The 16,269-nt window shown below is 35.0% G+C and overlaps 1 protein-coding gene across 3 annotated transcripts in view; it reads right to left on the bottom strand.

Annotated features, from left to right (window-relative positions):
• LOC121168148 (sodium channel protein type 9 subunit alpha-like) overlaps positions 1-16,269 on the bottom strand; it is a 72,008-nt gene that overhangs the window by 4,171 nt on the left and 51,568 nt on the right. For all 3 annotated transcript variants that reach the window (XM_040997968.1, XM_040997970.1, XM_040997969.1), the window contains exons 18-23: positions 16,077-16,231; positions 13,409-13,582; positions 8,907-9,029; positions 6,623-6,904; positions 5,891-5,944; positions 4,989-5,126 (exon numbers count right to left, since the gene is read on the bottom strand). In XM_040997968.1, coding sequence (XP_040853902.1) covers positions 4,989-5,126; positions 5,891-5,944; positions 6,623-6,904; positions 8,907-9,029; positions 13,409-13,582; positions 16,077-16,231 — 926 coding nt within the window. The remainder of the gene's footprint in view (positions 1-4,988; positions 5,127-5,890; positions 5,945-6,622; positions 6,905-8,906; positions 9,030-13,408; positions 13,583-16,076; positions 16,232-16,269) is intronic.

Genomic DNA, 16,269 nt, shown 5'->3' with positions numbered 1-16,269 from the left:
CTGGGACTGGGTCCTTTAACTGACTTCAGGCCCTGCTTGGGGAACTTACAAGGGTCTGAATGGTGACTTTGTACAAGTAGAGGGCAGATTGCCTCCCTTCCACACCAAAGTTGCACACAGCATTTTCCATGATCAAGTCACTGATGAACTCTGTTCTAACTACTGCTACCAGAAGGCACCATGCCAGATGCAGTGCTTTGTGGCTGTGGAAATTTTTAGCATGAATCACCAAGCTAAGGAATTAGTAAGTTAAAATTGGGTTCCTGTGCATCTTTTCAATTTGACTTTGGAGAATCAAGAGCTCTCTTGTGGGATGGATCTCAGAATGAGTCATGTGATACACTACATGGAAGTTTTATATGAACTGAGAATTAGCTAGTTGACCTTGGCAAGAAAACTCATGACCCCAAACAACCCAGTCATTTCTAGCATTCTTAGTCCCACTGGCTGAAGCCAGAGGTATTCCATCATACTCATCCTGAGCATTTTTCCACACTCTTGAATCTCCTTCCTAGCCTTAACCTGCATACAAATGAGAAGCGCAGGTGAAAAGCTTAGGCACTATACCAAGCCCCAGCATCAAATCTTTTGTAATAAAGTCTTCGCAAAAACAAGAGATTTCCCCAAATGTGCAAAACATTAGTATATCTCATGATGAGAAACTCTGCAGAGATATAAAAACAAATATTAGAAATCAAGTATTTAAGAAGGCAAATAAAAATACAGTAGTAATCTTTAATAACAGTCTTGGTGAGGCAAAGAAATGAGGTAAAGTATTACAAAGAGGTGTGACTGGTTTGTAGAGTGATAAACTAAGATCAAAGCACTAAAGAAAACAGTCACATCGTATTGAGGAAAAAAACATGGGCTTTCATATGACCATGTCACTAATCTATTTCTTGCTCTGCAAACTATTTATCCTTTCTAGACTTAAATTATGTGCTTCTATTAGTATGCTACTTTCAAGAAAGGGAAAAAGCACATCTATACTGCCTTTTATGGCGTGATGGTAGTAATGATAGGATTTTGACAGCTAGGGCAACTAAGAACAAAGAGGAAGGAGAAGCTAGGTACTTGAGAGACTCCTGGAATTTGTAAAAACAGTGAAATGGTCTCAACCAACCTTTATGATCTGGCTTTTTTCGTCAAATATTTAGGCACCAACAAACCACAAACATATGGAGAATCAAGGAAATGTGACACACATTCAGGCACAAAATCCAATAACTGAATTTACAAATAGATCAATCAAGTGCCTGATTCCCTCCTCAAAACTCCAATAGATTCTCCTAAACTGATGAATAATTCAATCACAAAATTTCCTGGAGATCAGCAGATGACTTGATCATGTGTAACACTTATGGCATCAACACATGCCATTTGTAACTATGCTGCCCAACATAATGGTACACAAGACTAGCAGATTTCTCACCAAAAACCTTGCAGCCCAGAGTCAGGACGATAATATATTTTAATGTATTAGTTTTTGGGTACATTGTTCTTTCTATCTTAAGAAATGAAAAAGAATCTTCCGGAAAAAAAAACCTTCAGGAAGTTTGTCACCAGCAGACCTGCCTTCCAAGATAAGCAAAAGTTAATCTAAAAGAAAATCATTCAAAAGTCTAAAAAATTCATACAAGTGTAGTATACAAATGCAAAATATTGTAATACTGTACTGGATGTATCTAAATCACTTTAAATTATGGCAGAAGATATAAAAGCAAACATATCCACAAATACCTTAAAAATACACAGTATAAAAAATGTAAATTTGTGATGATAGAAAATATCGAAGAATTAAAGATTTTTGTTATGTGATTGAATAATTTTATTGCCTTAAAATATACTGTTATTTATGTAAAATTCATGATAGTCATGAAGAAAATGTGTAGAAATCACACAAAAGAAATTAATGATAGCATAATAATGGGAAAACAAAAAAGAGAAATTATAAGGACAAAGAGAACAAAATTGTAATGATTTTTTTCAGTGATAATTTTAAATGTGAATCAGTTAAATGTTTCAAATCAGAGAGGGTACTAAAATGGCTTACAAACTCTACACATATAGTACTTACAAGAGATTCAATTTGGATTTAAGAAACTCTTCTTTTGAAAGTTCATGGATGAGGCCCAGGGTTGTGGTATAACAGATTAAGCCACTGCCTGCAATACTGGCATCCCATATGGACACCAGTTCAAGTCCTAGCAAGATCTAGCTCCCTGCTAACTGCTTGGGCCTTACATTCATAGGGAAGACCTGGATGAGACTTCTGGCTTTGGGCAGTGAACCAGCAGATAACAATTTTTCTCATTATCACCCTCTATAATTCTGCCTTTCATATAAAAATAAGTCTTTTTCTAAAAGATGTATTTTATTTTTATTGGAAAGGCGGATATACAGAGAGGAGAGACAGAGAGGAAGATCTTCCGTCCGATGATTCACTCCCCAAGTGAGTACAACGGCTGATACTATGCTGATCGGAAGCCAGGAGCCTCTTCCAGGTCTCCCACGCGGGTGCAGGGTCCCAAAGCTTTGGGCTGTCCTCAACTGCTTTCCCGGGCCACAAGCAGGGAGCTGGAAGGGAAGTGGGGCTGCCGGGATTAGAACCAGCATCCATATGGGATCCCGGAGGTGCAAGGTGAGGACTCAATCACTGCGTCATCACGCCAGGCCGTAAAAATAAATGTTGTACAAAGGAGTGCATGGGAAAAAATTGCATTCCATGCACATAGTAACCAAAAAAGGAGCAAGGGTGGCTATGCTTATATCAAAAAAGACCTTACATAAAATAGATATGATAAATAAGGTCATTGTGTAATGATAAAGGGTTAATTCATCACAGTACCTAAATATGTAAAACTTTGGCAAACTTGAAGGGAGAAATAGACAAATACAGTGAGTAGGGAATTTCATTATTTTCAATAGTGGATAAATTATCCATACAGGAAGCCAATAAGGAAATGCTATAAACTAAATCATACTAATGAGTTCATGCAGAACATTTCACCCAACAGCAATAGAATGCAATTCTTTAAGCACACATGAGCATTTTCTAGGATAATAACATGTTAAACCATGTTAGTCAAAATTAGTCCTATTAACATTTAAAAGACCAACTTCATGTCAAAGAATATTGCTAACCACAATGGAATAAAGTTGGGAGTCAGTAATGGAGGGAAAAATAAATTTCACAAATGTATAGAAAAACATTTTTGAACAAGCAATAGGTCAAAAGAAACTAAAAGTAAGATTTTTAAAAATCTAGAGAAAACCAAAAATGAATATGCAATATGATAGTTTGCTGATTACAGAAACAGCAGATATAAGTGAAAAGCTTACAGTTTATAAAAAGGGGGAATATTTGCAAGGGAAATAAAAGTTTCAAATGAACAATGTAATGATACATACCAAAAATACTAGCAAAAGAATAATTCCAAATTATAAGAATGAATAAGCAAAACTTAGAGCAGAAATAAATGAAAACATAAATCTCAGTGAACAAAGTAATTTTTAAAAGAAAACAGTCTGGTTAATGATTTGTCAATATTAAGAAAAATGGAGGGCTCAAATGGTGAAGTTGGAAATGAAAGAGGGAAAACTAGAACTATTGCCACTGAAACAAAAATAATGGTTACATAACTGTTACAAGCCACCAAATTGTGGTTGCTTATTTTTCTAATAGCATCTACCACTATCTCATATTAAGTATTTAGGGATACAGCATTATAAAGGATCCAAAAGAATTATCTAAAAGGTCATAGTGCATATCTACTAGTACTACCTAAATTGTACCTCTTACTAGAAGTATTTCCTTTTTTAAATAATTTGATGGTCTCATCTGCCAAGCAGCACCTACAGTATAATACCTCTGTGGTTAGTAATATGGCTAGAATAGTACCTCCCAAAATAATATGCTGAAATCCTATCCCTTAGTATTTCAGGATGGGATCTTAATTGTATCTTCCATGGTACTGTATTCAAATAAATGAAGGTCACATTAAGCTGGACGAGGGTGGATCCATTATTCTGTACCATTAGAATCTGTATTGGATGGATTATAGAGACCCAGAGCCAGTAGTATAGTATAGCTGGTAAAAGCTCTCACCTACAATGCTGGCATTTCATATGAATACCATTATTTGTCCCAGCTGCTCCACTTCTGATCCAGCTTTATTCTAACGACTAGGAAAAGCAATGGAAGATGGCCAAATGTTCGGTTCCCTGCACTGCCTTTGGAGACTCAGCTTAAGCTCCCCACGCCTGTTTTGAGCCTGGCTCTGATTGCTGTGGCCATCTGGGGAGTGAACCAGAAAATGGAAGATATTTGTGTGTAAATCCTCCCACTAACTCAAATAAATAAATCTATCCTTATAAAAGGATAAAAAGAGGAGAAGGAGAACAGCATGTGACCAGGAGAGAGAGACCGGAGTTCCATTACCACAAGTCAAAAAATGCCTGGACCATCAGAGGACAGAAGATGTATAGGATCCTCCCTGACAGGCTTTGAGGAGAGAGCATAGCCTTACAATACTTTGAACTTCTTGTCCGCAAATATCTGAGGGAATGCATTTCTGTTTATTCAAGCTATCCAGTTTTTGGCATTTCATTATTGCAGTCCTAAGGAACTAATGCAGTTGGCTGATGTACATCATAGAATTTAATATAATTCTGCTTTAAAATAAATGGTTGAGAAATCAGAACTTCTTCTATCCAAGTTCTAGGCTAATACACAATCAACTCAACAGGAAACTAAACTACCTTAACTATTCAGTCCTCTTTAGGATATGTCAGAAGTATGAAATAGTTGATACACTGATTAAGAATTATGACTTAAGAAATTTTCTGTGCAAAAAATCAAGTATTATCTGTGATAGTATGCGGCCCAATCATTTGAAAAATAAATTCTGTGGAAGATAACATTTGTTAAGCTTTTAGGGAAAATGTTGATTTCTTTTCAAGAAAATAAAGTTTTTTGAAATACTTATCTTCTTTTTCTGTTGGTTGAAATTATCTATGATGACACCAATGAACAGATTCAAGGTGAAGAATGATCCAAAGATGATAAAGATGACAAAATAAATATACATGTAGAGGTTGTGTTCATAACTGGGCTGTTGATCCACCTATAATATTAACAAAAATAGTACTATAAGAATGATTTTTTCCCCACATAGTTTGGTATTCAAAACCGTTCTCGGTAGGCTTGACATTTTAGTAGCCATAACATTGTGGAGGCTTAATATTATCACTTTCAAAAAGTTTAATTAACAGTGGAAACATATTTAACAAATTCTACTATGTAAATATAAACTTCAAATGAGTACAAAGGGCCTATTTATATGTAGTCATTGTTTTCAAAATATCCAGAAACTTCAGCAACAAAATGACTTAGAAAAACAGTATAAAAAGAGATAAAAATCATAGCTTTGTATATTTGACTATATTTTTGTCCATTTGTTTACAGAAATGTCCTTACTGAATTTTGTGGTAAGGCAAAGTAGCAAGTAGTTTTCAAATTTATTAATATGGAATTCATTTGACATACTTTTTTTGTAAAAAAATACTAATAAAACTTCATGAGATAAACTAATATTGGGCTTTTTTTTTTAATTATGCTTGCATTTTCTTGTTGGATCCTCACAAGGACACTATTAAGTGAGAACAGGATTATTTCTTTTCTATAGAAATAAATTTAGGTGTAGAGAACTTAAGTCATTTGCTTATAGTTTTGAGGATTTGCTGCACTTAGAACAACTAGACTATCTGTTGAAAGTTCTTCACTGTGTACATACCAAGCATTCCATGGAGCTATACTTTCAAAAACACTGAGCTGAGCCAAGGAATTTGCACATTTGTAAGATTTAGTGTTATGTTGACCAACACTTACATCAACAGAATCCACTGCTGCATACATGATGTCCATCCATCCTTTAAATGTTGCCTGCAAACACATTAATAAAATTTGAATTTGAAACACATTCACTGTATTTCAAAATGTCAGTTTAATATAAAAATGCTATGGTTAAAAGAAAAAAAATTCTGAAGTCATAACAAATCTCTCAGTTGACAACTTCTAAATTGTTCAACTGCATGTGGATTTTGGACATGAACTTTTATTTTCCAAAAGATGGAGAAAAATTATTATATACATTTGGCAGGAAACAAGTTTTCTCTACTTCTTAAAAATTCTGTTGTTGGGAAGCCCCTGTAATAAAAAACTGGAAGACCCAAACTGGTAATTCACTAGTGAGGCTATATTCAGATGTAGTAATAACACTAGCAATGACACCCAAGAGTAAAATACAAACTAAAGCTCTCAAATACAACAGACCCATGCTTAATAATTCGCTTTACATGCACATTTTCCAAAACCAACTTAGTTTAAAAATATGTAGGGAGGTACAAATATTAATTACTCAGATTTGGTCATCACACATTGTAGATTTGTATTGAATCAGTAATCATACATAACTCCATAAACATGTGTAATTACTATGAGCTAATTAAAGAAAATTTAAAAAAGTCAAGTCACAATATAAGGCTAGATCATTTAAAGAATGACTATATCATTCATTAAATTTCCAGTAAAATACCAAGTTTTATGAAAGGGACCACTTACAACTTGAAGTAGAGACAGGTAGCCAAGTCCGACATTATCAAAGTTCACTTTTAAGTTTTTCCACCGCACACTTTGACTACCATTCATAAGGGCAAAACACTGATTACGATTGGAAACTTGACTTAGGGGAAACCGTGAATCATCTGTGGTGTTAATACACTGATAAAACTTTCCAGCAAACAAATTTACTCCCATGATGCTAAATATTAGCCAGAATATAAGACACACAAGCAGCACATTCATGATGGAAGGAATTGCTCCTATGAGTGCATTCACCACCACCTAATATTCAAAAGAAAAAAAAATTGTGATCAGTTTAAAATACTAAACAAGCAACATCAATGAAAATTAATGTAGGATTAAAGAATTAGAAGTGCTGCCTTTATTTAAAAAACAAATCAACCAGCCAACACGTACAGCTATTTTAGTATATGTGCTGCCGAAGCGAGCCTATGTGCAGCTAATTATTAATGCCTACTGTAAACTCAGCAATGTGCCGAGCAAGACAGACCTAAACCCTGTGATCAACAGGTCTGAAAGTTCCAACATTCACTCCATAAATCAGTAAAAATGAGTCAATAGTGGCTAAGATAAAATGGAAGCTTAAAGAAACGATAAATGTGAAAATAAACTCATAACTCAATTTTGATAAGTAGAGTCTAAAATCTGTAATATTCTGGGAAGATAACGGAAATACATACATACAAATGGTAAAATAAAATATGGACTAAGGATTTATGATTCTGGAAATGAAAATTTATGCTTCTGGTCCCTTTCATAAAGATTTTCCCATGCAGAGAAATTTCTGGTTAGGATTAGGAATCTTTTAATGATTTAAATTCCTTAAATTTAGGCACATCTACAAAATAGCAATATTTTGCTTCATTTTTCTAATGATAAAAATATTTTTCATGTTGAGAGTACATGACCTATCAGATAATATCAATACAGGATTACTGGAGTGCTTATGTGCCAGGCTTGGCTCACTGCTCTCGGAATCATGAACTCTTGATGATAGTGTTCTATTAATTCACAAAAATTATTTTAATGTCAATCCCAATAATATCTTTTTGTGTAAAATGAGTTTTACATTTCTTGAATGATAAAAGTATTTTAATTTTACTTATGAAAAAGTGTAATAATGAATCTTCTTATATATTTAGGAGCCATGTATACTAGACAGATTATGTAGCAGTGGATATAGTTATATTTAAATAGTGAAGGTTATAGTCATAATTTTTAGTAGGAATAACCCTGCAGATCTGTAAACTAAAAGATCTCCAATCAGTAAGGTCTGAAAGACCAAGAATTTGCATTTCTGATCCGTTTTCTGATCTGATTTGTTGTCTCTGACCACACGAAGAAACAGCTGGACATCCTCATGTTAAAGGCTCAAAGTATAGATAGGGAACCAGTCATGTAAAAATGTAAGTCAAGCACAATATCTGAACATAGAGGAATATGCTCCATTGTATGTTTGGCATTGCCAACCTTAAATGAGACTGAAGCTTAGGTATTTGCTACAGTGATGGTGGTGAGATTGGATCCAGCAAGGGTAGGGAGAAGAATTCCAAGCCAAGGGAATAATAGAGGCATGTGAGAACAGGATGAATATGAAGAAGAAATATGAGTTGCAATAAACAAGGATATGAAGTATATACAGAAAATTTGGTCATTTTCCTGTGCATACGTTATGAAGTAGCAGCTAATTTGATATAGCCTTTAAAGCTAGGATGCTGATAGTGATTTAGTGACTATTTGCTTCCTTTTATTTGCTAAATAAATCTCTTCAGACATTATGCACCCTAGTGAACTTGAAGAGATTTAGTTTTCTTAACTGTAATTCACCTACAATTTCACTTGCTTTGAAACCATGAGGCTGAAACTAAATGTGAGATTTGGTACCCCTTCACTGCTTGTCCCTTCTTATGCTCACTTTATGGGGAAGTTCCTTAAAATGTATCATTCAGGGAAGTCCTTTATGATTTCGATGAGAGAGAGTGTTAGTAACAATAGGGATCCCCTCTGTTCCAATTTCTAAGGAATAATTCGCTGTCAAAAGAAAATATTTTGAATTATTCTGTTGCCTAACATAAAATGAGGCAGATTCTATTGGACTTATTCCTTTGTTGAAAAAGAGGCCAGTCTTGTGGCATATCCAATAGAGCTCCTGCCTGCTATGCCAAGCATTTCATAAATCTTCGTAACTTGTATAAATCATTGTCCACATTTTTAGTATGCTTAAAACTAAAATAGCATGTTCTGAAGTTCAGTATTTTCTTACCCGCATTCCTTCAAATCTGGATAATGCTCTCAGAGGTCTCAAAGCTCTGAGTGTCCGAAGGGATTTAATAGGGCCCAGGTCTGAGTAGCCAAGAGTGCTTGCCACTAAAGTAACCAAAGATACCTGTAAAAGCAAAATCACCTTTAATTAAATGATAAAATGTCAAGTCTGTTGTAATGCTCAGAGAAGCTCAACCAGACCAATGTAATTTTACAAATAAAGTTATCTAGTCACTGCCTAAAAAATGTGTGAGATGGAGACTTTTGAAAGGAAATAGATTTCAAGGGAAGTCAACCAAAATAAAAATAATAGAAGGAAGGCAGATTGCTGACTATTGCCAAATAGAAAACACTGGCTTTTCACACTTTAAAAAAAAAATGTTTATATACAAGTGACCTTCAAGAACCTTACGTAAACAGAATGGTTTTATTTTGGCATAAAAAACTGTAGACTTATGCCATTTTTGAGAAAATTTTTTTGATGCTCCCTCATACTTGCTTATTAAATGTAAAAATGTAATTAGTACAACTAGTACATTTTAACTTGAAATAGAGTTCTGGCTGTAATAAGATGTCAGCTTCTAAAGCTAAGTCATGGTAGTGTGTGCCCAGCACAATGGCTCAATTATTCACTGGGATCCCATAGGGGTGCCGGATTGTGTTCTGGCTGTGCCACCTCCCATTCTCCTCCCTGTTGTGGCCTGGGAATGCAGTAGAGGATGGCCCAAAGCTGTGGGACTCTGCACCAAGATGCGAGTCCTGGAGGAAGCTTCTGGCCCCTGGCTTCAGTTCAGCCCAGCTCTGGCAACTGTAGCACATGGGGAATCAACCAATGGATGGAAGAGATTTCTGTCTCTCTGTCAATCTGCTTTTCCAATAAAAATAAATCTTAAAAACAAAATAAAACTTGGCCCTAGTGCAAGTATTATTCAAAATTATTCTGAAGACTCATGATTTTGAAATGGGGGTAAATTTTCAGTCAATATTGCTTCTACCTTTGATTTCTCAATACTGATATCAAGGAGCTACTATGTAATGACTGGCAGAAGAAATTCTCAATTACATTGATCAGTGGTTTTACAATCAACAAAGGCTATCATAAGAATCTCACCATGTTTGATCATTCACAGTGAGTGTAGCCAGTAGGAATTTGTAACCTTATTATAAATTATTTCAAAAGAATACAAACACAAAAAAATTAAGACACATTCTAGTAAAAGATCAATAATCTTTTCAATTTTAATGACGCAAGTGCAAATGCACTCATTTTCTAAGTTCAATTTATTTATTTAAAAAATTTATTTTCACTGGAAAGGCAGATCCACAAAGAGGACAGAAAGATCTGTTTGCTGCTTCACTCCCCAAATGGCCACAATGGCTGGCGCTAAGCCAATTGGAACCCAGGAGCCAGGGGCTTCCCATGAGCCACCTCCATGGGTGCAGGGTCCTAAGGCTTTGTGCCATCCTGAGTTGCCTTCTCAGGACATAAGCAAGGAGCTGGATGGGAGGTGGAGTAGCTGGGACAAGAACTGGTACCCAAAACAGGCTGAAATAGTGTTCATCACCGTAATGCAGTTATTTTTCGCTAACTTTTAATTCATTTACCTGTATGTTTAGTAACATTAATTAATTTTTTGCATCACCTTTAAAGTCATCCATTTATGGTAGTTTTTTTTTCATATAAATAGAAGTGTGTTCTTGTTTTAATCAGAAAAAAGTGTTAAACTTATAATTTAAATAACTTTGAAGGTAGTAGAGACTTGTTCTCCAAATCACTGCTAAATTTTATGAGAAACTACACAAAAATCTGTACTGGAGAACATGCATTGTATCTATATCCATCTGTATATTTCATCCTAGTCATGTATAAAAACATATGAACTTCATGCATATGTGTATTTTGTATACACAGATACAAGTCTGTCTTTACTTATGAACAATGCTCAATCAAGTCAGTTTCAAATAATCAATACATCTGATGAAACTGTAAGAGTCCACCTCTGCAAGGCAAATCAGACCAGTGGCTCTGAAACTTGACTACACTCGAGTCACCAGTAGTGCTTGTTTGAGGGCATGTTTGAAGTGATTTTCTGAGTGCCCACCAAAGATTCTGATTCAGCGAGTGTTGAGGAGTTCCTGAAAATCTGATCTCTAGATGTGTAAATATTTTTGGCTTATGGTTCACATTCTGGAAATAATTGCTCCCAATGAGTTTCCAAATATCTTATCCCCACAAATCTGTATGCATACATTTGCATCTGCTTCAGGCAGAATAATGTATAGAATTTTACTCTCCATATTTTGTATTAGCTGATAACTAGCTAGTTAGCTTTCAAAGTAATACATATTTAAACTGAAAACTGTGCACTTCTCCAAGTCCTGTGTATCAAGTGCCCCAAACAAGTTGTCATACACAATCATTTCAGATTTTCAAATATAAAACAAAAAACTTGTTATTAAACGCCTATGTCTCTTAAGAGGAATTCAACTCTACTTTTTATTTTCTTAGTACCTAAATGAGAAAACCAGGTATTTTATTGTAATATTTTCACCATTATTGGAAATGTTAAATATTTTATAATTTTTAAAGGATCCAATAATACTTAAAAACTTAGAAAAATCTATAGCTTCCTTTTGTTTCTTCCTTTTTTGGTCAGTGGTCTTTAAAACAATGCAATCATTTAACCTTTTTATTTCAAGGAAGCAATCAGATAACTGGATATACAAACTTGAATCAAAAACAATCAAACAATATGAATCATTAATGTAAGGTATCAAAATTACAATTCTCATAAAGGATTCCAAAGAGAATAAATGTTTTAATAATGTAGAGCTGCACTTTTGGGGAAATTTTTATATATAACTTATAGAATATTATTGCTTTTAATATTCAATATACTATGCTGTTAATGAATTCTTAAGTTTAAGATTATAGTTAAGAGGACCAGGCTTGGTAGCATAGCAACTAAAATCCTTGCCTTGCATGTGCTGGAATCCCATATGGATGCCAGTTCTAATCCTACCAGCCCCACTTGCCATCCAGCTCCCTGCTTGTGATCTGGGAAAGCAGTCAAGGACGGCCCAAAGCCTTGGGACCCTGCACCCATGTGGGATACCCGGAAGAAGCTCCTGGCTCATGGCTCGAGATTGGCTCAGCTCTAGCCATCACAGCTGCTTGAGGAGTGAATCAATTGAGGGAAGCTCTTCCTCTCTGTCTCCCCTCCTCTCTGTATCTGACTTCCCAAGAAAAATAAAATAAAGCTAAAAAAAAGATTACAATTAAGAATGTGAATCTTTGAATAAATATTAATTTTAGTTTACTCTTCAGCCATATTTTGCTATTTATCATCATTCTTATAATACTTTTATTTATGAGTGATGCTGGATTATTGTTTTTCCTGAAAATATTGATGATATAAACCATTAAATATTTGTTGATACTAAAATAATATGTTGTGTTGTCCTCTCCAAACTCCAGGTGAAAAAAATTCTCAAATTTATGGCTGAAAACAGGATATTTCTTTCATTACCAAAATCTGAATTTCTAAACACCTACAATTGGTAAAATACTGAAGAGTATATCTTAAGAAAAATTATAGATAATTCAGATTAATTTAAGAAAGCTCTTAAGATGGTATAAATATATCTAGTAATACAGTAATGAAATATATCATTAGAATATAATGTAGAACATACTAAATAAGGGTAATTGCCAATCACGAGTGTTGTAATTTTAATTATTAAAGTTCCCTGATCTCACACTGTTTTAAGATCTCGCTCTTTCCTGATATTCTCAATGTAAATCTTATAAAAACACATTTTTCTTTGTCAAAATAGTGTAGAAATATGTTTTAATGCATTTTCCATCAGCTCTTTAAATGTGTAACTTATAATGCCTACCTCTCTGCTCTGCTCCCATTCTAAGGTAAGGATTACATTTTTTGTTGTTGTTGTTGCATAGAGCCAGAATTGTGATCAGTTTTTCTTTTCACTGTCAACATGATGAAGATAAACATTCTGAAACCCTGTACTTGCGCTTCCTCTTAATATAATGTAGTGTTAGGGCAGCAATTTTTATCTAAATTTCAACTCAATATATCATATGATATACTCTTTATCCTCTTATATTTTCTAATTTATCATAAAAGTAAAAATTAGTATTTACTCCTTTTAAAATTTGTGCTCTTGACCTTTCCTATTATTATCCATCATGTACTAGGTCTTTATTTTCTTCCAATAACTAACAGGAACAGTATTCAAATCACAGATTTTTGTAAAACCTCATATGCCTTTTCCAGAAAAGTTTGCAAAATCAAGTTTCAATGTTAGAAACATACAAAAGAGAACTTACATTTCTTGAATAATTTCTATTACTTATCACAGATTTCACTGTGCATTAATATTTCTGAAGCCAATTGATAGCCTGAAAGTATTGAAAGCTAACCCAAATAAAACATGGTAAAATAGAACAGTGATAAAGGCTTTCTACTGAGGAGTACCTACATCAACAATTAGGAAGTCCAGCCAACACCAGGCATTTGTGAAGTATGTTTTATAGCCATATGCTACCCATTTTAGAAGCATTTCCAGAATGAAGATATAAGTGAATATCTTGTCAGCATATTCCAGGATAATCTTAATGGTCTTTTTCTTTTCAATATATATATCTTCAAAAGCCTGTGGAAATAACATTCAATCTTCAGTCATATACAACTTAAAACTTATGAGTCACAGTAAAAATAAGATGTAATTGTGTTGGCAAGACTACCAAGACATACAAGCATATAGCAGCGGATTTTCATCTGATTCTCAATGGCTGTGTAGCCTGGAGTTCTGGTAGTCTCATCAGTAGTGACAGAATGAAAAGAGAAAGAACACAGAAGAATGAAATGATCTAACATCATGGGGATTTCATCTGAATTCAATTTCCTCCTCTGGCCAGTTTAATTTAAGACATGACTCAAGGGTCCGCAGCCCCCCTTAGCTTTCTTGACCCAGAATTTCCTTTGCATTTGCCTGTATGTTTTGGAACTTCTCCTTCAATTCTTAATTGCTTGTATACACACTACTATCTACTATATGCCAAGAACATATCAGGAGACGAGGAAAGAGTTGCTAAGTGAAGAAGTAGAATACTTCATAGGATATAGAACACAGAAGTTGGTTTATTCCTCTGAACTCTGTTTACCTATTTTATTCACCAGTAGCCTCACCTCTGCTAACCAGTATTATATTTACTCCATAAATGACACTTTTATAGTCTCTATGAATTTTTATTAAGTGATCAGCATTGGTGCTGTGATAATACAAGTTCCTTGAGAAATAAGTCGGAGAGACCTAAAGAGCAGGCTCACTAAAATCCTAGAAATGATTGTTGATCTGCAAACGTCTAAATTATAAGAATATTTTTCCTTCAGGTGGGAACAGTATGGCTTGCTGGAAAAAATGAAAACTAAAACTATGGACATTTAGTAAACATTGTATTACCTGTCCACTGTCAAGAACTTCTGCTATTCTCTTTATTCCAAGTTTGACTATTACGGCTTTATAAACTATCCTTCAAGGCAGGTGTTGTGGGATAGCAAATTATGCCACCTCTTGGAATGGCCACACCTCATATCACAGTGCCTGCTTTGAGTCTCCGGCTCTTCCACTTTTAGTTCAATTTCCTGCTCTGTGTACCCTGAAGGCAGCAAATGCTGACTTAAGTGTTTGGGAGATCTGATTGGAGTCTTTGGCACCTGGCTTCAGCCTGGACCAACCCCACCTGTTAGAGCAAAGCAAAGGATGGAAGATCTCAGACTCTCCCTCTCTGCCTTGCAAGTAAGCCAATAAAACTTTAAAAAGTATCTGTAATTTTTTTTTTGTAAATTGCTAGTTGAATATTGATGTATATGGGGAGTCTTTAGCATAGAGAATGGACAAGCCTACTAAGATGCAAAAGGATGGTCCCAGAGGATTCCTGAGTTTCTGGAATTCAGGAGGTTGGAAAGGCAGGGACAGTTTCTTAGCCCTCAGAATTTTCCTCTCTTGCTTTACCTAGTTCTGCAGAAATAGATAATCTAAACTAGGCAATATCTCAGTCCTTGGAATAAAAATAAGGAAGAAGCCTTCTATTCTATGGAGCTGTTGTAATGAGCCTGTTCCTCTGACTAGAGTCACAGCAGGAACTACATCCCATCTTCACAATGAAGACCCAATACCTTGCCTGAGTTTGACATACTCTGGTCCCAGAGGCTGAAGCAGCAAATGTTCTGCGGAACTCATGTTGTGGATGTGGGGGTAAGAAGACACGCATACAGTTTGTGAGCTCTGTCTGATTTGTAGCTTAGACTTTACTGCCATTCATTTCTGTTACCCCTTGTTTATTTCTCTTTGGTCTAACCTCTTTATAAGGAACTACAACAGAGTGAAAAGATAATAGCTTTATTAAAGGTTGATTTCTGTTAGTATCAGTAGAAAAGAAAAGGAAAGAAAGCTAAGAAAAGATTCAAGAGGCTTATAACTTTTCTAGATCCCTCCAACCCTCCATACAATGCTTGTATATACAAGCACAAGTAACTCATTTCAGTCTCACTATAAAAGGTCAGTGTTTGCCTTATAATAGCCTTCAAGCCAGTTATCAGCTGACAAAGCCTATTCTTCTCATAGTATCTCTGGCTGCCTACACTTGCTCTTCTTCCCAAAGAATTCTCTGCAGTTTGGCAGTTTTTAACTTCCTGATTATCTGTTGCTGTTTTAAATTTCCTTCCCATCCATTACACATTTCATTGCCTTAGCTTAACTAGCCTGGTGGACAAATTCCTATTTGTCTTTCTAGATACTGCAAACAATCACGTCCTTTCTGAACTCAGACAATTATTCTGGCTACAGAGCTTTATCATGTACACACTTCACTTATAAATGCATCCCTGTCTGTAATCACCAGCTCTTTTCTTCATCATTGCTCTCTCAGATCCTTGAGAATAATACGCTGATCTTTTCCATTTGGCATTCAAAGAAGCAGGAATATTAATGGATATTTAGGCATGCTCAGTAAACATTTAAGATTCTGTCCTTGGTCCTAATCATAAGGATTAAATCTTAGAACAGATTGCTACAACATTTTTATCTGCTAGTTCATCTATTAAAAACACAACCATATGACTGATATACATGTCAGATCAATTACCAGAGCCCCACTGCTGAGCAGGATCATGAGAACGATGAAGCTTTCAAACCAGCTGTGTTCAACAATCCTGTAGCATGTTTTCCTGATGTTCCACCAGATCTTTCCCTTTCCTGATTCCACATCAACTTGGCAGCATGGGAACCTCCGTATACAGCCTGTCGAGCAAGAAATGCATGTAAGATTTTGACATTTA

Source organism: Ochotona curzoniae, unplaced genomic scaffold (assembly GCF_017591425.1).
Source record: "Ochotona curzoniae isolate NIBS_2020 unplaced genomic scaffold, NIBS_Ocur_1.0 patch64, whole genome shotgun sequence".
Lineage (NCBI taxonomy): Eukaryota > Metazoa > Chordata > Mammalia > Lagomorpha > Ochotonidae > Ochotona > Ochotona curzoniae.
Note: the sequence above shows the minus strand (reverse complement) of the source record. Positions and strands in the feature narration are given on the sequence as shown.